Genomic DNA, 22,482 nt, shown 5'->3' with positions numbered 1-22,482 from the left:
TGTACAGAAATTATAAGTCACTCATCAAGTTTACTTATATACTTAAACATCAATAGCTTAAAATATAACACTTAGCTTAAAATTTTTAGTCATTCTGGACCCTGAATTGGATAAATGTTACACTTTTCTTCATCTTAAAGCACAGACAAAAACACAATATATTACAATATATACTGTGTCTTCCTGCTATTAAGTTTTCTTCAAAGTTGCAATTAAAAAACATCCAAAAAGATTCTGGAGGCAAGGATAATACTTATAGAAAATAAAACATGGTTGAGAAACCCATGCTCCAGGGAGCCTAGGTGGTTCAGTGGGTTAAGCCTCTGCCTTCGGCTCAGGTCATGATCCCAGAGTCCTGGGATAGAGCCCCGCATCGGGATCTCTGCTCAGCAGGCAGCCTGCTTCCTCCTCTCTCTCTCTCTCTCTCTGCCTGCCTCTCTGACTACTTGTGATCGCTCCCTCTCTGTCAAATAGATAAATAAAATTAAAAAAAAAAAAAAAAGAAAAAGAAACCCATGCTCCAAACCCAAGTAGAAAGTGTAGAAAGGAAAGCAAAAAGAGAAGTATAAATTAAGGGAATCGTTCAGAAATTGAAAACTCCTATGTCCCCTACTTAAGCCTCTCGCACAGGAGAAGATGTTCAAAGAAGCTAGAGCCACGGGTCCCAGACGTGCCCACCCCAGCCAGGCCAACGGCACCTGCAGGATCCCCGATGGTCCTGCCCTGCTCCTTCTTGGTGGCCCTGGTGGTGCTCAGCTGCCACTCCCTTGGCTCTCTGGGATGTGACCTGCCTCAGGACCACAGCCTGCTGAACTGGAGGGCCCTGATGCTCCTGCAACAAATGAGGAGACTGTCTGCTAGCTCCTGTGACAACTACACAAACGACTTTGGCTTCCCCCAGGAGGTGTTTGATGGCAAAGCGCTCCAGAAGGCTCAAGCCCTCTCTGTCATCCATGTGACGAACCAGAAGACCTTCCACCTCTTCTGCACAGAGGCCTCACCTGCTCCTTGGAACACGACCCTCCTGGAGGAATTGTGCTCGGGACTTTCTGAGCAGCTGAGCCACCTGGAAGCCTGTCTCCTACAGGAGGCGGGAGTGGGAGAAATGCCCCTCAAGAATGGGGACTCCATCCTGAGGAACTACTTCCAGAGAATCTCCCTCTATCTGCAAGAGAAGCAATACAGCCCTTGTGCCTGGGAGATGGTCCGAGCAGAGATCATGAAACCCTTGTATGCATCAACGATCTTGCAAGAAAGATTAAAGAGCAAGCAAGGAGACCCAGTTCAGCATGGAAATGATTCCTTCTAATTGTAACATCACACATTCTGGAGTTCTGCCGTGTCAGAAACTCTCATTTCTGCTGTCGCGAAGACATGAACACAGTCAATTTGTCAAGTGTTTTCAGAACATGTCAACTCTACAAGCAGTAGTTGCTTACAGATGACCTTGTTTGTGTCTATTTATCTATTTAAATATTTATATATGTAAATATTGATAAGATTCAGTTTTTTCGTATAATATTATGTGCACCTTTACATAGCAGAATATAACAAAATATATTTATAATATGTAATCAGTTTATCATTTTCTTCTTTATGGAACTTTAAGGACAAAAGGGTTTCAAAGAGGCACACCAGGTCTGACTGTAACTCCGTTGGAAATTGGACAGCAGAATGCATTTACCATCATACTGCATTAACGTTGGAAATGACAACTGACTTTCTCTAAGACACTTGCACGTTGACCTTAGGCTATAGGACATAATAAATACAGATCCTGATGTCTACATCTTTGGTTGTAGGGACATATAAATATGGTTGCTGTAGCGATGGAATCTATAAACAATCCTCCTACCTAGTGTTCTAATGAAGAAGGAAAGGACGTGACTTCTCTCACCTGCTGCCTGAGCAGAGAGGTAGAAGCACAGAGGAAGTGCACACAGAAAATCTGCGGACCACTCGACAGGTCACTGGCAGACATGGAGACACGTATGTCCGGTGTCAGGGGCAGGTGAGCTGGCAGTTGACAAGAACCGCCATGGCTGAGTCCCACATCTAGCAGGCAAAGTCAGAAACAGAGGTGGTCATGCAGGGAGACCGTGTCATGTGAGAAACAGACATAAACTTGATTCTGAGGCTCTTCAACCATTGAAGGGATGGGAGAGAAGAGTCACAAAGGAGACGGTGGACTCTTGGCCATACAGCACAGGGTAAGAGAGGATGCTGATGACTGTTTTTATGGAAGTAAATGTGTTTCAAAGACCATCAGCAGGTTCCCGGAAGATGTGGATTGAAACTGCCTGCGATGTCAGAAACACAGATGCCCTTGCTGACGTTCCTGAGAGTCAGTTTGGTGGAATGCATAAGCAGAGACCACCCTGGAGCAAGTGGGAGCGTGAATAAGAGAAGTCAGTGCGTCTGTCTTGTAGAAGAATATTGCGTGGGATCTGGGAATAATGGAGTTTGTTATTCTGCACAGAGTTTGCACTTTTATGTCATTTCTTTTTCCCTGAGTGGTTTCATGGAATCGATGTTCTACAAATCATGTTAATATGTTTAATGTTGTATTTCTTTTTCATCATGACTGAATTGCTGACCATGATTTATCGTGTCTTGGTTCTTACTTCCTTGCACATCAGTGAGCTACTCGGCTTTAAGAATTCACTTGGCAGGAATGGATAACTCATTCAATCCTTCATCAAATTATCTATTACCATGGATAAGATCATGTTTCCTGGAATTATTTGGCATCATTAATTAGGTTCCTTAACCTCTCCTTGTGACCCCGTTTACTAAAGTGGCAAAATATCCCATTGCTTTTTCTAGAGAGTTTGATGTGGTAAGAATTCTTCTCTTGCTCACTGCTAGTATTTCCTCATGTTCGGAATACCACAATGTTTGGTGGATATCCACATCACGAGATTCTCTTGCACATAAAGACTGACAGACTTTCTTCAAAAATGAGGGTGGGAAGCTGGGTCAGGTATTCTCTTTCCTCATATTTACAGCAGTGAGAAATCACTGGTCGAATGAGCTGAAAATACATGAATCATAGAAATCCATGGAGCAATAGTGAGCTGTGTGTAACTCAGGAGTACAAACAGATTTAACAATTAGGACAGAAGAGCGTGAATATTCACTGAACTCATGCACTGAAAGGAACCTAGCAGTGCATCTCTGTAGGGAACAGCATAACTATGATAGCAATCGTCTTTATGTTAATTCTGACAGCTATATATGGGAATATTGTTTGTCTCCTCCTCCAAAATTCGTGGGAACAGTGGTCCTACACTTTAGTACCTGACTTGCAAAGAAGGCTGCCTCCCAAACTGGAATTCTGTTGTAATTCTAGGGAAGGCTGATCCATTCATCCCCCATTGGCAAGAAACATTTTTATTTATCACCAGTGATGAGACAGTGGCTTCCACGAACTTCTGAAAGTTGAGAATAAAGATCTAGTTGGAAGTGAAGAAGAACATGCTATTTCCTTAACCTTCTGGCACCCATGCTGCCCTCTCCCTCCCCCAACCCTCATTCCAGAACACATTCCCCTGTCCTAACAGATTCCTTCCTCGACAAGGCAGAAGTCCCCACAGCCCCTTGGCATTCACTCTCTTGACCTCTCAGCCTGTTCACACAACAGCTTTCTGTTCTGCTGTCATCTAAGCTTAAAGGTTTTCCGAAGGAGCAGCAGAAAAAAGCAAGTAGACAACAAAAATGCATTGAAATCTCTAGGTTTTGCAGAAACATCTGCTAGAGAGGCTTTGCTCGGATTTCCATCCAATGTAATGGAACAGTAGCTGGGGCTGAAAGGAAACAGAAAGCAGGATCAGGTTGAAGGGTCGCCTAGTGAAGCTCCCCTCCGGGAAGACCGCTTCCTGGTGGCCAAATGTGACAAGGGTGGTGACCAAAATCGGACCTCTTCTGAGAATGTCCCTTCCAGCTACATAAAGCCTACTTGTGGACATCCGGAGATTCTAATGCTGTCATAAACCCGTTTCCTTACTCTGTCTGTAACAAAGCGTAAGTCTTGTCCTGATAATCCCTATAGCCATAGTCAGTTTTAATCCCAATGTTCTTGATTATTAAATACTGGAAAGTGTTGGAGAACCAAGCAGCAAAGGCCAAATGCAGGGGCAAGGGGAGTGAGAACCCCTTTTTAAAAAACCAACATTTTTTAAAAAATTTTACTTCTTTATTTGAGAGAAACAGAGAGGCAGAGCATGGGAGGGGGGGAAGGTCAGATGGAGCAGCACACTCCACACTAAGAAGATAGGCCTAATGTAGGACTCGATCCTAAGACCATGAGATGATGACCTGAGCTCAAGGCAGATACTTAAAGGACTGAGCCAGCCAGGTGCCTCGACCGCCGCCAACTTTCCATTCCCAGGCATTGCTATTCAGCCTGGGATATAGAGGAGGCAGGGCTCAGGGTTGGGTGCCCAGGGACAGGCTGGGAGACATCACCCTGCACTACTGGCCACAAGCAGCCAAGGTTTGGCAGCAACAGAAGCCAGAGTGTGCACTTGCCCTCCCTCCACCCTCCTGTCAGCTGATTGCTGTGCTGTGGAGCTCAAGGACCCCAGATATGTGGTCCCACACAGAAACACGCTAAATCCAGGGCTCCTGCACGAAGAATCCCGGAGCTCCACTGTGCCTGTGTTGGAGCATTCCCTAAGTTCTTGTTACCCCAGGAGTAGGATAATCCTTTGCTCAGAAAACCACACTGATGTCTGGAAACATGAAAGTGTTGAAAGTCAGCAGGAGTGTGGGAACCTGGAAGGAGAACAAAAATGAGAAAGTGTCCACTGGATTAGTCACTTATCCTCAGGAGGTGGAACAGTAGGACAGTAAAGCAGCATTGAGTCAACTGTATCTCTGTGTCCTTCCGGAGACTGAGAAGTTTCAATTGGAAACTGGGAGCACAGAATTCTTCTAGGCGGATGTGGCCCATGGTACTGTCCCCACCACGTGTGACCCTGGCAGGACTACAGCCTGCAATGTGTTGGAAAAAGGAGGGTCAGTCTAGTGCCAGCTGCAAACGTCTATCTCATTAGCAGAAAAATCTAATGTCTCATGAGTATTCATTTAATTTTTCATTTTTATTTTTTTTTATTAACATAATGTATTCTAGCCCCAGGGGTACAGGTCTGTGAATCCCAAGGTTTACACACTTCATAGCACTCACTGTAGCACATACCCTCCCCAATGTCCATAACCTCACCTCCGTCTCCCTAAGCCCCTTTCCCCCGGCAACTCTCAGTTTCTTTTGTGAGATTAAGGGTCTCTTAATGATTTGTCTCCCTCCCTATCCCATCTTGTTTCATTTATTCTTTTCCTACTCCCAAGCCACCCACGTTGCTTCTCAACTTCCTCAAATCAGGGAGATTATATGATAATTGTCCTTCTCTCATTGAATTCATTCAATAGGCATAACCTCTCTAATTCCATCCCATCATTGCAAATGGCAAGATTTCGTTCCTTTTGATGACTGCATAGTATTCCATTTTATATATATACACCACATCTGCTTTATTCATTCATCTGTTGATGACATCTAGGTTCTTTCCGTAGTTTGGCTCTTGTGGACACTGCTGCTGTAAACATTCAGGTGCACGTGCCCCTCTGGATCACTACATTTGTATCTTTAGGGTAAATACCCACAAGTCCAATTGCTGGGGTGTACGGCAGCTCTATTTTCAACTTTTTGAGCAACCTCCATGCTGTTTTCCAGCGTGGTTGCACCAGCTTGCATTCCCACCAACAGTGTAGGCAGGTTCCCCTTTCTCCCCATCCGACCCCACATCTGTCATTTCCTGATTTGTTAATTTTAGCCATTCTGACTGGTGTTAGCTGGTATCTCATTGTGGTTTTGATTTGTATTTCCCTGACGCCGAGTGATGTGGAGCACTTTTTATGTGTCTGTTGGCCATCTGGAAGTCTACTTTGTGGAAATGCCTGTTCATGCCCCTTGCCCATTTCTTGATTCGATTACCTGTTCTTTGGGTGTTGGGTTTGCTAAGCTCGTTATAGATTTTGGATACTAGCCCTTTATCTGATATGTCGTTTACAAATATCTTTTCCCATCCTGTCAATTGTCTTTTGGATTTGTTAGCTGTTTCCTTTGCTGTGCTGAAGCTTTTGATCTTGATGAAGTCCCAACAGTTCATTTTTTTGCCCTTGCTTCCCTTTCCTTTGGTGATGTTCCTAGGAAGTAGTTGCTGCGGCTAAGGTCAAAGAGGTTGCTGCCTGTGTTCTCCTCAAGGATTTTGATGGATTCCTTTCTCACATTGAGGTCCTTCAACATTTTCGTCTATTTTCGTGTGTGGTGTAAGGAAATGGTCCAGCTTCATTTCTCTGCGTGTGGCTGTCCAATTTCCCCAACACCATTTGTGGAAGAGGCTGTCTTTTTTTCCATTGGAAATTCTTTCCTGCTTTGTTGAAGATTAGTTGACCATAAAGTCGAGGGTCTGTTTCTGGGCTCTCTATTCTGTTCCACTGATCTGTGTGTCTGTTTTTGGGCCAGTACCATACTGTCTTGATGATGACAGCTTTGCAATAGAGTTTGAGGTCTGGAATTGTGATGCCACCAATTTTGGCTTTCTTGTTCAGTATTCCTCTGGCTATTCGAGGTCTCTTCTGGTTCCATATAAATTGTAGGATTCTTTGTTTCATTTCTTTGAAAAAATAGATGGACTTTTGATAGGGATTGCATTAGATGTGTAGGTTGCTTTAGGTAGTGTAGACATTGTTACAATATTTGTTCTTCCAATCCATGAGCGTGGAACATTTTTCCATTTCTTTGTGTCTTCCTCAATTTCTTTCATGAGTACTTTATAGTTTTCTGAGTATGAATTCTTTGTTGCTTTGGTTAGGTTTCTTCCTAGGTATCTTATGGTTTTGGGTGCACTTGTAAATGGAATTGATTCCTTAATTTCTCTTTCTTCTGTCTTGTTTTGGTGTAAAGAAATGCAACTGTATTCTGTGCATCGAATTTATATCCTCGTGTTTTAATGAATTCCTGTACAAATTCTAGCAGATTTGGACTGGTGTCTGTTGGGTTTTCCACATACAGTATCATATCATCTGCAAAGAGTGGTAGTTTGACTTCTTCTTTGCTGATGTGGATGCCTTTAATTTCTTTTGGTTGCCTGATTGCTGAGGCTAGGACTTCTACTACTATGTTCAATAGCAGTGGTGGTAATGGACATCCCTGCCGTGTTCCCTGACCTTAGTGGAAAAACTCTCAGTTTTTCTCCACTGTGAATGATATTTGCAGTAGGTTTTTCATAGATGGATTTGATGATATTGAGGTATGTACACTCCATCCCTACACTTTGAAGAGTTTTGAATAGAAAAGTGTGCTGTACTTTGTCCAAAGCTTTTTCAGCATCTATTGAGAGTATCATATGGTTCTTGTTCTTTCTTTTAGTAATGTATTGTATCACATAATGTATTGTATCACACTAATTGATTTGCGGATGTTGAACCAACCTAGCAGCTCAGGAATAAATCCCAATTGGTCATGGTAAATCATCCTTTTAATGTAATGTTGGATCCTATTGGCTAGTATTTTGTTGAGAATTTTCGCCTCTGTGTTCATCAAGGATATTGGTCTGTAATTCTCTTTTTTGATGGGATCTTTGTCTGGTTTGGGATCAAGGTAATGCTGGCCTCATAAAATGAGTTTGGAAGTTTTCCCTCCATTTCTATTTTTTGGAACAATTTCAGGGGAATAGATATTAATTCTTCTTTAGATGTTTCTAGAATTCCCCTGGGAAGCCGTCTGGCCCTGGGCTCTTGTTTGTTTGGAGAGTTTTTGATGACTGCTTCAATCTCCTTACTGGTTATGGATCTGTTCAGGTTTTCTCCTTCTTCCTGGTTCAGTTGTGGTAGTTTATATATCTCTAGGAATGCATCTATTTCTTCCAGATTGTCAAATTTGCTGGCGTATAGTTGCTCATAATATGTACTTAAAATTGTTTGTATTCCTTTTGTGTTGGTTGTGATCTCTCCTCTTTCATTCATTCTTTTATTTATTTGGGTCCTTTCTCTTTTCTTTTTTTTTTTTTTTAAAGATTTTATTTATTTATTTGACAGAGAGAAATCACAAGTAGATGGAGAGGCAGGCAGAGAGAGAGAGAGAAGCAGGCTCCCTGCTGAGCAGAGAGCCCGATGCGGGACTCGATACCAGGACCCTGAGATCATGACCTGAGCCGAAGGCAGCGGCTTAACCCACTGAGCCACCCAGGCGCCCCTCTCTTTTCTTTTTGATAAGTCTGGCCCAGGGGTTTATCAATCTTATCCATTCTTTCAAAGACCCATCTCCTAGTTTCATTGATTTGTTCTACCGTTTTTTTTTTGTTTGTTTGTTTCTATTTCTTTGATTTCAGCTCTGATCTTTATTATTTCTCTTCTCCTGCTGGGTTTAGGCTTTCCTTGTTGTTCTTTCTCCAGGTCCTTTATGTGTAGGGTTAGGTCGTGTATGTGAGACCTTTCTTGTTTCTTGAGAAAGGCTTGTATCACTATATATTTTCTTCTCAGGACTGCCTTTGCTGTGTCCCACAGATTTTGAACCGTTTTGTTTTCATCATCATTTGTTTCCATTAATTTTTTCAATTCTTTTTTCATTTCCTGGTTGACCCATTCCTTCTTTAGAAGGATGCTGTTTAGTCTCCATGTATTTTGGTTCTTTCCAAATTTCATCTTGTGATAGAGTTCTAGCTTCAGAGCACTGTGGTTTGATAGTGTACGGAGAATGATACCAATCTTTTGATACCAGTTGAGACCTGATTTAGGACCCAGGATGTGATGTATTCTGGAGAATGTTCCAGTTGCACTGGAGAAGACCATGTTTTCTGTTGCTTTGGGATGGAGTGTTTGAATCTATCTGTTATGTCCCTCTGGTCCAGTGTGTCACTCAAGGCCTTTATTTCCTTGTTGATCTTTTGCTTGGATGATCTGTCCATTTCAGTGAGGGGAGTGTTAAGTCCCCTACTATTATTGTATTCTTGTCGCTGTGTTTCTTTGATTTTGTTATTAATTGATTTATATAATTGTCTGCTCCCATGTTAGGGGCATAGATACTTACAATTGTTAGATCTTCTTGTTGGACAAACCCTTTGAGTATGATATAGTGTCCTTCCTCATCTCTTATTAGAGTCTTTGTCTTGAAATCTAATTGATCTGATATAAGAATTGCACCCCAGCTTTCTTTTCATGTCCATTAGCATGGAAAATTTTTTCCACCCCCTTTACATCAGGAGGTGTCTTTGGGTCTCAAATGAGTTTCTTGTAGGCAGCATATTGATGGGTTTTGTTTTTTTTTTATCCATTCTGATATCCTGTGTCTTTTGCTTGGGGTTTTTACCCCATGTACATTCAGGGTAACTATTGAGAGATACGAATTTAGTGCCATTGTATTGCCTGTAAGGTGACTCTTACTTTATATTGTCTGTTCCTTTCTGGTCTACTACTTTTGGGCTCTCTCTTTGCTTAGAGGACCCCTTTCAATATTTCCTGTAGAGCTGGTTTCGTGTTTACAAATTGTTTTTGTTTCTGTTTGTCCTGGAAGCTTTTTATCTCTCCTTCTAGTTTCAATGATAGCCTAGCTGGATATAGTATTCTTGGCCACATGTTTCTCTCTCTCAGTGCTCTGAATATATCATACCAGTTCTTTCTGGCCTGCCAGGTCTCTGTGGATAAGTCTGTTGCCAATCTAACATTTTTACCATTGTAGTTACAGATTTCTTGTCCCAGGCTTCTTTCAGGATTTTCTCTTTGTCTCTCAGACTTGTAAATTTTACTATTAGCTGATGGGGTGTGGACCTATTCTTATTGATTTTGAGGGGGTTTCTCTGTGCCTCCTGGATTTGGATGCTTGTTCCCTTTGCCATATTAGGGAAATTCTCTACAATAATTCTCTCCAATATACCTTCTGCTCCCCAATCTCTCTCTTCTTCTTCTGGAATCCCAATTACTCTAATGTTGTTTTGTCTTATGGTATCACTTATCTCTTGAATTCTCCCCTCAAGGTCCAGTAGTTGTTTGTCTCTCTTTTGCTCAGCTTCTTTATTCTGTGTCATCTGGTCTTCTATATCACTAATTCTCTCTTCTGCTTCATTTATCTAGTAGTAAGAGCCTCTAGTTTTGATTGTACCTCATTAATAGCTTTTTAAAATTTCAACTTGGTTAGATTTTACTTCTTTTATTTCTCCAGAAAGGGCTTTAATTTCTCCAGACATGGTTTCTCTAATATCTTCCATGACTTTTTTTGAGCCCAGCTATCACCTTGAAAAACATCATTCTGAACTCTAGACTGAGATATCATGAAAGTCCATATTGATTAGGTCCCTAGCCTTTGGTACTGCCTCCTGTTCTTTTTTTTTTTTTTTTGCAGTGCATTTTTCCACCTTGTCATTTTATCCATATAAGAATATATGAAGGAGTGAATAAAATACTAAAAGGGTGGCTAGGACCCCAGGAAAATGTGCTCTAACCAAATCAGAAGAGACCCCTAATCATGGGGGGAAGATACGGGGAAAATAGGAGTTCAGCAAAAAAAAAAAAAAAATATATATATATATATAGAGAGAGAGAGAGAGAGAGAAAATATATGTTGAATTGGTGACTAGAATAGAGTCACACACTTAATTTTGGAGTATTTTGGTCTCTTAAAATAAACTATCTCCCAAAATTTTAAATAATGCAAAATACACACACACACACACACACACACACATACATGCACACACTAAGGGTAAACACGATGAAGTGATGGATATGACTATAAAGATGGATATTTTAAAAAACAATTTCTAAAAAAGGAGTTGATAAGATAAGTGGAGAGAATTTGCTAGGCTGAAGACTAGAATAAAGACCTGTGTAGATTTAGGGTATAATTTGACCTATTAGAAGAAGTTGTATCCCAAATTGTTTAGAAGAAAAAACCCTATGTGTATACAAAAGTAAAGTTAGATACACTGAAGGATAATGTATGAGTATAATAATGAAGGTTCAAAAAAGATTTTTTTAATAAAAGGTATTGTTAAACTAGTTAAAAAACACTAGAGGAGGAAAGAGCAAAGTCAAAAAAATTTTAGCTTAAGAAAAAAATAAAATAAAAAAAATTAATTTTGCCAGACTAAAGAACATGGGGAGAAAGTCATGAAATTCATGCTTTGCTTGCTCCTCCTCTGTAATTCCACTGTTCTTGGAAGTGAACTTGGTCTTGGGTGAATTCCTTGCTGATCTTCTGGGGGAAGTGCCTGTTGTAGTGATTCTCAAGTGTCCTTGCCTGAGGCAGATTTGCACCGCCCTTACCAGAGGCCAGGTAAGGAATTTGCTCGGGCTCACTGTCGGGAGCTTTTGTTCCCTGAAGGGTTTCCATAAAGTTCTGTAGGATAGAATGAAAATGGTGGCCTCCCAATCTCTGGCCGGGAGAAGCCGAGAGAGCTCGGGGCCCCACTCCAGAGCGTGCCTTTGGAGAAAAGTGCTCAATCACTCCCATCTCCCTGGCCTCTGGCCACACTCCAAGCTCCCCCAGCCTGTGACCAAGCGTTGCTGGCACACAGCCCCACCTGGAGTCTCCAAACCCAGCAGATCCCTGCTCTCTTCTGAGGGGGTCTTCCAGGATCTTGTGGGGTCCCTGCTCACAGAGCCGTGGCCTGCCTAAGCCATGGATCACTGTTTAAGATAGGCCCGAGTTGAGAGCTCACTTCTGGGCTCCGTCTCTGTAGCTAGCTTCCCTGCTCTAATACCTGGGAGCTCTGCAATGCTCAAACACCCCCGACACTTCTGTGTCCCTGCAGGACATAAGACCACACTATCCGTCTGTGGGCTTCACCCCAGCTTAGCCTCTGGAGCGATGTCCCTCAGTGGAACAGACTTTTAAAAGTTCTGATTTTGTGCTCCATTGCTTCACCGCTTGCCGGGAGCTGGACCCTCCCCATGACATCTATCTTCCCATTGCTTTGGATTCACTTCTCCGCAGGTCCCACTTTTCAGAAAGTGGTCAATTTTCTGTTTCTAGAATTGCTGTTCTTCTTCTCTTCAATCTCCTGTTGGATTGGTTTGATAAACTACCTAGCTGATCTTCTGCTACCTGATGTAAAGTCAGCCCACTACTTCTCCACCATCTTGACTCCTCCCCACTCTCATGAGTGTTTAAATGGGATCCTGACAACCTGTCTTTGGAACTTCAAAGTTCCAAAGTCATGTAGGTGACTCTTCCCACACCTCCTGTCGCCATACACCACCATAGCCAACAAGCCTTTGGCATCTATAGTGAGATCTAGACTCCTTGATCCCTCACCCCCTCCACCTGACTGAATTCATGCCATGGCCTCTCCTGGGTCTCAAAACCTCTGTCCATCTCTATTCTTCACATCGTTTAACAGCTGCTTCCAGACAAGCAGTTATCTCACAACTCCTTTGTGTTCCACCTTGGATATTGGTTCGATCTGAATATTCTCCCTCTGGGTTTCTGTTTCTCTCCAAACAGCTGGATAATAAGCAGAATGCAAATGGGGTTACTGAGAAAACAGACGTAACGGTTTCAAGGATCTCAGAAGGTTAGACTGCAATCACCTTTAGTGTTATCATCTTAAAAGATCTTCATCATTATTCTAATCCAGGTCCAGAGCAGAATCATGTAGGATCCTTCAGTTCCCCTTGTCTTCTGATTGGATTTCTGAGGCAAACTTTTCCGGGCCTGAGTGGACTTATCAGGTAGGTAGAGCTCTCAGGCAGGGTGAGGATCCTGTCTCCTTCCAGAGGAGGTGAGCAGCTGAGTCCTGGTTGCCAGTCTCTTGTGAGCTGGTTGGTGTGACTCCTCTCATCTCTCCTCAGAGCCGAGTACATGTGGATTGAATGAAAGGAAGATGAGGTGGCTCCTCTTGTAGAGCTGAGGGCCTCATGGGGACCCAAGAGTTGGTCTTGTGGGATTCTCTGGCCAAGGCAGACATTTTCCTGACTTGCAATTACTCTGTCCAGCCTTCATTCCCCCCATCTGCCGGAGCTGCTCATCCCCAGTATTGCTACATCAAATTTGGCTGACGTACACTCTGCCATTTTCTCAGTGGACAGGCCATTCTTTCACTTTTGTCACATTCAGACAGAACAGTTGTCTTCCCCCTGCCCCACACACAGCTGTCATGTTTTGCTTTCGAGGAAAGTTGACATGAGAAACAGAAAAAGTGATGTCTTAAAAATGAAAGAGAAGGGCAGCCCCTTGGCCCTCTCCTTCCTTCCCTCTGTGTGATCCTCACGATGACGTAGAACATGATCAGGACCAGCAAGTCAGAGTATGTCCAGTAAAGCATGTGGAAATATTAAGTTATTTACATTCTCTTTGTTGTTGTTACTTAAGTTGAAGATGCAACACCATGAATAAGGAAAGGCAACAAGGAAGTGTGTCCCTGACACCGTCGCCTAGGCCTCACCCCTGCATTCTGAGCACCAGACAGATGGCCAGATGAAGCTGCCTACTGGAAACACAGAGTCTGAATGAGCTAGTGAAAGTCATTACTTTCTTTGATGGAAGTTTCTGGTGAGACACCCAGTGAATTCCCCCTGTGCTCCGCTGAGAAATTTGAACCTAATATGTCTTCTCTAGTTTCAGGAAAATTTGAACCATGGGGGATCCTGGGTGGCCCAATTGGTTGAGAGTATGGTTCTACTCAGTCTGTGAGTTCAAGCCCCACATCAGGTTCCACCCTGTGTGTGGAGATTACTTTAAAAAATGAAAAATGGGAAAATTAAGAGCTGTGATGGCACAATAAATGTATTCCGTTATTCAAGGTGAAAGGAAGATAATCATTCTTTCCTCTACTTGGAGAAAACAAACATTTGCCCTCAGCATCTGAGAAGTTGACACCTTCTTCTGGGGAGAGAAGGAGGTCAGCACTGAGAGGGTCCCCAGGACAAAGACTCCAGGGGCAAGGGTAAGGATCTAGGGGCAGTAAGTGCTTTGCTAACAAGGAAACCAGCCCCTGCACAGTAGCAGAATCTAGAATCCTCCAGACATGGTGAGGCTGTCCTAAGGAGGAGTCCATGAGAGCCTGGATGGAGGACACTCAGTCACTGCAGAGGAATGAGGTTAGTAGAGGTGATAACTACCTTGTCAGTGAGGTGCTGCTGGGAAACCCAGTCATCTGGAATTAGAACCTTGACACCTCCTCTTCCTAGACAAGAACCAGGCTTCCTGCTGGGGGCACTTGCAATGTCTTAGAGGGTTCTAACAAAACCTTGGTATTTATTGTCGTTCATTGGGTTTTTTTGGATATTACATAAGAAGCAATGGCATAGAATTCGTGGAGGACACAAACTGTCCTCAAGATCAGTGTGAGAAATCTAGGAATAACAGGAATCCCTTAGGATTGGAGGAGTTTCTCTCCATCATTTCCTGGTCTCAGAGTCTTACCTGGACAGGTCATCTTTCTTACTGGTGAGCTGCCAGTGGTGTCTTGTGGCCATTGCTGATGTCTGAGGCCTGTTGTGATGCAGGCATTGGAAATGAAAACACAAATACATTAAATTTTATGATTTAGCTCTACAAAACTCATTCAACACCTCAGTAGTTATCTAGTGTTAAACAGAAAAAACATTTTGACAATACCTTCCAGAGAACATAGTAGCAGGTGAAGTTAAAGATGAGGTTGTCGTGGTGCCTGGGGGGCTCAGTCAGTTGGGCGGCTGCTTTCAGCTTAGCTCATGATCCCAGGGTGCTGGGATGGAGCCTCGCATCAGGCTCCCTGCTCGTTGGGAGCCTGCTTCTCCCTCACTGTCTGCCCGTTGCTCTGTCTACTTGTACTCTCTCTGTATCTTTCTCTCTGTCAAATAAATAAATAAAAATCTTTAAAAAATGATTTTGTCATATGAGGCAACATTCAAATTCAGTACACTAAAAAACACATGTTAAGTAAATAATTCCAGTTTTCACTTGCATTTAGCAATCTGGATTGATTGTAAATGTTCAGGTACACCGAATTCATTATGTCCTTTTAGACCTTGTTAATTTGCATATGTACTCCATATACTTCACTATATACATGTACAGAAATTATAAGTCACTCATCAAGTTTACTTATAACCATAAGCATCAATAGCTTTAAAATATAACTATTAGCTTAAAATTTTTAGTCATTCTGTACCCCGATTTGGATAAATGTTATACTTTTTTTTTTTTAATCTTGAAGCACAGACAAAAATACATTAAATAATGATATATACTGTGTCTCTCTGCTATTAAGTTTTCTTGGAAACATCCATTAAAAAACATCCAAAAAGATTCTGGGGGCAAGGATAATACTTAAAGAAAATAATACATAGTTGAAAAACGCATGCTCCAAACCCAAGTAGAAAATGTAGAAAGAAAAGCAAAAAGAGAAATAGAAAGTAAGGGAAACGTTCAGAAATTGAAAACTTCTATATCCCCTACTTAAGCCTCTCACACAAGAGAAGATGTTCAGAGAAGCTAGAGCCACGGGTCCCAGACGTGCCCACCACAGCTAGGACAACAGCACCTGCAGGATCCCAATGTCCCTGCTCTGCTCCTTCTTAGTGGCCCTGGTGGTGCTCAGCAGCCACTCCCTCGGCTTTCTGGGATGTGACCTGCCTCAGGACGATGGCCTGCTGCACTGGAGGGCCCTGATGCTCCTGCGACAAATGAAGAGACTGTCTGCTAGCTCCTGTGACAACTACACAAACGACTTTGGCTTCCCCCAGGAGGTGTTTGACGGCAAGCAGCTGCAGAAGGCTCAAGCCCTCTCTGTCATCCATGGGACGAACCAGAAGACCTTCCACCTCTTCTGCACAGAGGCCTCACCTGCTCCCTGGAACACGACCCTCCTGGAGGAATTGTGCTCCGGACTTTCTGAGCAGCTGGGCCACCTGGAAGCCTGTCCCCTGCAGGAGGCAGGGGTGGGAGAGATGCCCCTCAAGAATGGGGACTCCATCCTGAGGAACTACTTCCAGAGAATCTCCCTCTATCTGCAAGACAAGCAATACAGCCCTTGTGCCTGGGAGATGGTCCGAGCAGAGATCATGAAACCCTTGTATGGGTCAACAGTCTTGCATAAGAGATTGCGGAGCAGGAAGTGACACCCCTTTCAAGATGGAAATGATTCTCTCTGAAGAATACTATCACACTCCCATGTGTCCTGTAGTGTCAAAGACTCTCATTTCTGCTGTCATCATGACATGAACTGAATCAATTTGTCACATATATTCAGGAGTATTAAGCAACTTGAAGCCAATGTTACAAACACCTGTCGCCTTCAGATGACCATGCTGATCTCCCTATTTATTTCACTATTTATATCGCTATTTATTTCACTATTTATAAGATTTAAGTTTTTTATTATATTATATTAGTTGTACCTACCCTTTGTGGTTAAGAGAATTGTATATGTTTTATGTATATTAAATTCTTTATTTTCTGTTCATTAAATGTTTCTATAGAAAACTTCTTGCATTTGTTTCATTTTGAAGCAGGAAACAAGTCTGATTACAACCTGATGAAGGAACGGATTGTACCACTCTCTCACTCGTTATTTCGTTTTCACATTAGAAGTAATCGCATCGACTTCCTGGAAGTCACTTTGCATGCTGTCGTCACGGGAAAGGCAGACTTCACAAGTCCAATGCTGTGTTGGTATCTTGGATTTTGTAGAAAAACTAACCTTGGAATAATAATTGAAGTGAACTAATATCAGTTATGTTAAAGGGAAGAGTAGAAGAAGGGATAATATGAATTTTGTAAGTAGAAAAGGAAGCAGACCTGTGAGGAAAAAATGAGAAGCACCGGATATGTTCTAAATCACACTGGTAGACGCCCAAGTATGAATATTCTTTACAAAACGGATCGTTCAGGGGCACCCGTGGTTGAGTTGGTTAAGTGTCTGCCTTAGGCTTCAGTCATGATGCTGGGGCGTGGGATCAAGCCTTGTGTAGAGCTCCCTGTTCAGCTGGGAGTCTGCTTCTCCCTCTCACATCCCCCTGCTTGTGCTCCCTGTCTCTCTGTGTGTCATATAAATCAATAAAATCTTTAAAAAACACAAAACAAAACAAAAGAAAACAAACAAATGGATCCTTGATCCTGCCATTTACAAGCCATTCCATTCACATAAAGCCCAGGGAGGGAAGCGGTTGCCTGAAGGAGAGCGTAGACTGAGAAATGGTGCCTCAAGCCTCCCCTGGGTAAGGGAGAAAAGAGCCGCACTGCAGACAAAGGTGGAATGTCCCTAAGGCAGTAGCATAAGAGCAAATATTGGTTAAGAGTCTATTTCAAAGCCGAGAAATGCTTCAAGGAATTACATCATAGCAAAGGCTGCATGGAAAGGGTCCATGAAGCCGGGAAGTAGAAGGGTTGTGACCACGGGGACCACCTGTGTTAACGGAATTACTCACCAGAAACCATACTGGCGGCAGAGGAAAGGCGAGGAACAGAACAGAAGCTAGTGACTATAGATAGAATATAGATTGGGAGATTTACCTTCTTTGGGCTAATTAAACTTCCATGAAAAATTAAACTAATAATTGAAATGGGCGAATCTTCAAATGTCTTCTAAGCTATGTAAAGCATATATAAAGAAAAGCAAACAAAAATGAAAAGGCATGAAAAGTGTACAGGAACATTCTGCAAATGAAAACTACCCTGTTCTATTGAAGACTCATGAATAGAAAGAACTGAAGATGAATGAGGGGCCAGGGAACCCCCCACTGGTCCGCCAGGCCACCAGAAGCTCTCAGGTGCAGCGCCCATCCCCTCTGCTAGGCTCCTCCTGGATCCCCGTGGCAGCATCTCAGCTCTGGGCTGTGAGCTCCCTCCTGGCCCCGGGCAGCTTCACAGGTGGACCTGTTGCTTCTGAACAGAGGAGGAGCATCAGTCCCTTCTTCTGAACCAGGGACACCTCCACTGGGACAGGGAGCGTGGCTGCCACTTCCAGGAGGTCCACACCAAGTCTGTCCTCCTTGAGATGCTTCAGCTGACCTTCACCCTCTTCCTCACTGGGCTCTGCCGTTTGCAGCTTGAACCCGGCCCAGCTGGCGCAGCCAGAACCCTGGAAACCTGTGTGGTACCTGCGATGGGAGTGGGGGAGCCGTCCCTGGGTTTGAGTGCCCTGCCCTAGCCTTGAAGACTTGCTTCCAGAGAATCCATCTCCATCTGAGACAGAAGAAACAGAGTGACTACCTGGGAAGGAGTCTGAGTCAAAATCGGGCGACCCATCTCTTCATGTTCTAATGAAGACATAAGGAAAGGGAAATGATAAAAAGGAAGAAAGCAAGAAAGGGACCTGCAAATGATACTCTTGACCTACAACACTAAGTCACATAGCCATGAGTTCCAGCTTTCTAAGGACTCCTCTTTCTCCTTCAGCCATACAATGTGTTGAGTTAAGTTACTCAGCATTGTGGGTAAAATGTGTCTGTGACAGGACTTTCCCTAAGGGCCTCCATCGCAGGACAGAGCTAGCCAGAAGTTGTTCATGTGTTCACGTATTGCAGGATCCTCTGGTTTCTGGATCAACACTGAACCATTTGGAACAGTTTTCATGACCTCACAGCTGCAGCACAAGAACAAAACCAACAACCACCAAGTACAAGAAGACGGAAAACAACAACTCTTCTTAGATCCACTCACAGCTGAGGTCCCAGGGCTAGTCTCAGTGCTGGTACCCGGAGAAAAAGGAGCACGCAGACAATCACACTCACCAGGAGCAGGCAATGGTAGGAACTTGAGCTGTTACGGAAGCATGGCTCGAGGCTCTGTGTGTTTCCACTGGGTAGTTACAATGTTCAGTCCTCCCTAGTTGGTGCAGCCCACTGGTTTGTGAGTTGTACCTTTGGAATCACCACTTGGCTGCCCCTGTGAGCAACAGAGGGAGAGGGAAAGCAATCATTCTATAGTAGTCTGAGGCTACCTCTTCACAGTGCTAGAGGCCAAGAGGATCTGTGACCAGGAGCCTGAAGGAGGAAAGTCAGGAAGAGGGGACAGCAGACTTCCCACTGGAGATGCAAGGGTGATTCTGGACTCTCCAACAATGCATGTCCTGGAGATATTAAATTGCAATTTCCTTTGCGTATTTGGAAATCGAGGCGCTGTACTGAAAGTCCTTCTGTCTCACATGAGTGAAATGAGAAGATGCCCTAAAGCTCAGAGAATCTTGAACATTTAAGGCTGCGAAGGAGAAGGGGACCCTGTGAGGGGCACAGCGATGGGGAATCCAGTGCAGGTGGGACACAACCAGGGAAGAATGATCTCCAGGAAGTATGGAAGAAGGCAAGTTTCAGAATTTTCCAAGAAGGACCTCAGGCAGGAATTTATGACATGGGCTAGAGGACTGTGCCCTGCATCTGGATTCTGCTTCCACCTTGTTGTTTGATCATGAAAACCTCACTTGAACACTCTATAGCTCAGTTTCCCCGGATGTAAAGTGAGGTGGAAATATTCCAGAGCTGTTGTGATAATGAAGTGGCACATTTAGTATCTTCCACTAGTATCTAGTATCTTCCACTGAGGGAGAGTGTAATAGATGGGGACTATTAATTTATGTTCTCCCTAATATTGATCTTCTCGTAGCCTTACCCCTGTATCTGACTATAAAGGGCGGATCCTCCAAAATACTGTTGTGGAAAAAAAGAAAATACCCATTGGGAATGGGTGTCCTATCCATTGAATGTAATTAGATACACAGTAATGTTATATGTATACATATACACTGTACCTATGTCCCCATGCTCCATATGTTCTGGTACAGCACATTTCCCTTCCTCCATGCCCTCCGAGATCCCATCCTTTCACTCTCCAATCACAGTTTCCCTCTCCCCCAGTGTAGTAACCTCCTGTGAGCTCCCCTCCACCCTCCCTCCACAGGAGCCTCTCCTGCCCTTTCACACAGCTGCTTCCTTTTCCTTTGTGGTTTCTGTCTGGCCCTTTTACTTCCAATGACAAAGCCACAAAGAAGAACTCAAGTTGTTTGAAATTTCCAGGTTTTTCGAAACTCTCCTAGCAGCATCCTTGTTGTTTTTTTTCTCCTGGTGACTATTGTTGACCTGAGGGAATGTCCCCACTGCATGATGTCACAGTGGCAGGAGCAGAGAGGAGATAGGAGCAGGAGGCTGCTGTTCTGTGGCCCGTCACAGTCTTTACAGGGGAGGCTGCCAGCGAGGGGGCAAGGTGGGCTAGACAGTGACCAGGTGTGCACACGGGCTCATCTTGTATGCAGAAATCTGTCCCTGGTGGGAGATATTCCTCTAGAGCAAGCAAAATAACACAAACACACAAAAACAAAAACTTTCCTGGAATGAACAGACTCTGCTAGCGTTATAAGCCATGAACTTCAACTAAAATGCCCTTTTTTAAAAAAAGAGCAGATAGGTTCCAAGTTACAGTGAGTAGAAGGTCCTGAGTTTTTCCCTTCCGTTCCTGCTTTGGAGCTACATTTCTCTCCCCATTTCAGCATCCCCCCACCTGAGAGAACACTTGTTCCAGTTGCTTCCAACAATGTAACAAGTAGTTGTTAGGGTTGAGAACAAGGCTTTAACGTGCCATGGGCAGTCTTGTGGATGTTGCTGGTGTTTGAGCCTTGTTTTGATGTGGGGCTTTGGAAATGAAATACTAATAGATTCTACATAATCAATTAATTCTTCAGTACTAATTCATTGTATCAGGAATATTATCTGGTACTAAATAGAAAAAACATTATGAGAATAACTGGATGAGTATCTAGCAGCAAGTGAAGTTAAAAATCCTTTTCTCATTGAGGCCATATTAAAATACAGTATACTAATAATTGAATAAATAATTGGCTGTTAGCAATTTGGAATAATTCTCAGTATCTAGGGACACCGATATTATTATGTCCTACCAGAAATACTTAATTTGCATTGTACCCTTATATTTCCATTTAAGTCAGAAAATGTAGACATCAGTTATCATAATTAGATATCCAATAAAGAATAAATAGTTTAAAATATAGCTTTCAGTTGAAATATTTAGTCAATCTTAACTCTGAATTAAATTAGTGGAGTAAAATGATCTCTTTTTTTAATCTATAAAGCAGATATATACATACATAACTGTATATACTGTAGATATGTGTTCCCAAGTTTTGTTGGAAGGTTCAATTACATAAATATTCAAAAGACAGTATCAGGAGATGGCAATAGGAAAAAGAAACGGTTGAGAAACCCGTGCTCTACAACCCAGGAGAAAGTGTAGAAAGGAAAGCAAAAGGAGAAGTAGAAAGTAAGGGAAACGTTCAGAAATCGAAAACTCCTATGTCACCTACTTAAGCCTCATGCACAAGAGAAGATGTTCAGAGGAGCTAGAGCCAGGGGTCCCAAACGTGCCCACCACAGCCAGGACAACAGCATCTGCAGGATCCCCGATGGCCCTGCCCTACTCCTTCTTGATGGCCCTGATGGTGCTCAGCAGCCACTCCCTTGGCTCTTTGGGATGTGACCTGCCTCAGGACCACAGCCTGCTGCACTGGAGGGCCCTGATGCTCCTGGGACAAATGAGGAGACTGTCTGCTAGCTCCTGTGACAACTACACAAATGACTTTGGCTTCCCCCAGGAGGTGTTTGACGGCAAGGCGCTGCAGAAAGCTCACGCCCTCTCTATCCTCCATGTGATGAACCAGAAGACCTTCCACCTTTTCTGCATAGAGGCCTCACCTGCTCCTTGGAACACGACCCTCCTGGAGGAATTGTGCTCGGGACTTTCTGAGCAGCTGGGCCGCCTGGAAGCCTGTCCCCTGCAGGAGGCAGGGGTGGGAGAGATGCCCCTCAAGAATGGGGACTCCATCCTGAGGAACTACTTCCAGAGAATCTCCCTCTATCTGCAAGACAAGCAATACAGCCCTTGTGCCTGGGAGATGGTCCGAGCAGAGATCATGAAACCCTTGTATGCATCAACAGTCTTGCAAAGGAGACTAAGGAACGGGAAGTGACACCCCTTTCAACATCAAAATGGTTCTCTCTGAAGAATACTATCACACTCCCATGTGTCCTGTAGCGTCAAAGACTCTCATTTCTGCTGTCATCATGACATGAACTGAATCACTTTGTCACATGTGTTCATGAGTATTAGGCAACATGAAGTCAACGTTACAAACACCTGTCGCTTTCAGATGACCATGCTGATCTGCCTACTTAACTATTTATTTATTTATTTCACTATTTATAAGATTTAAGTTATTTTTTATTGTATTATATTAGTTGTACCCACCCTTTGTGGTTAAGAGAATTGTATATGTTTTACGTATATTAAATTCTTTATTTTCTGGGCATTAAATGTTTCTATAGAAAACTTCTTGCATTTGTTTCTTTTTGAATCAGGAAACAAGTCTGATTACAACCTGATGAAAGAATGGACTGTACCACTCTCTCACTCATTACTTTGTTTTCACATTAGAAGTAATCGCATTGACTTCCTGGAAGTCACTTTGCATGCTGTCATCCCGGGAAAGGCAGACT

The 22,482-nt window shown here is 43.2% G+C and overlaps 2 protein-coding genes across 2 annotated transcripts; both read left to right on the top strand.

Moving 5' to 3' along the window:
- Positions 1–15,537: 15,537 nt before the first annotated feature.
- LOC122916927 (interferon alpha-1/2-like) lies at positions 15,538–16,101 on the top strand. Its single transcript, XM_044264314.1, has one exon. The coding sequence runs from the start codon at positions 15,538–15,540 to the stop codon at positions 16,099–16,101; it is 564 nt and encodes a 187-aa protein (XP_044120249.1).
- A 5,255-nt stretch (positions 16,102–21,356) lies between these two features.
- LOC122916926 (interferon alpha-1/2-like) lies at positions 21,357–21,956 on the top strand. The gene has a single exon (XM_044264313.1). It carries the CDS (start codon positions 21,393–21,395, stop codon positions 21,954–21,956), a length of 564 nt encoding a protein of 187 aa, XP_044120248.1. The 5' UTR covers positions 21,357–21,392.
- Positions 21,957–22,482: the final 526 nt, after the last annotated feature.

This window comes from Neovison vison, chromosome 9 (genome assembly GCF_020171115.1).
Source record: "Neovison vison isolate M4711 chromosome 9, ASM_NN_V1, whole genome shotgun sequence".
NCBI lineage: Eukaryota > Metazoa > Chordata > Mammalia > Carnivora > Mustelidae > Neogale > Neogale vison.
Note: the sequence above shows the minus strand (reverse complement) of the source record. Positions and strands in the feature narration are given on the sequence as shown.

What these genes read in the sequence shown, in the direction of transcription:
- LOC122916927 (XM_044264314.1), top strand. Translation starts at nt 15,538, where the DNA reads ATGTCCCTGCTCTGCTCCTTCTTAGTGGCCCTGGTGGTGCTCAGCAGC.
- LOC122916926 (XM_044264313.1), top strand. Translation starts at nt 21,393, where the DNA reads ATGGCCCTGCCCTACTCCTTCTTGATGGCCCTGATGGTGCTCAGCAGC.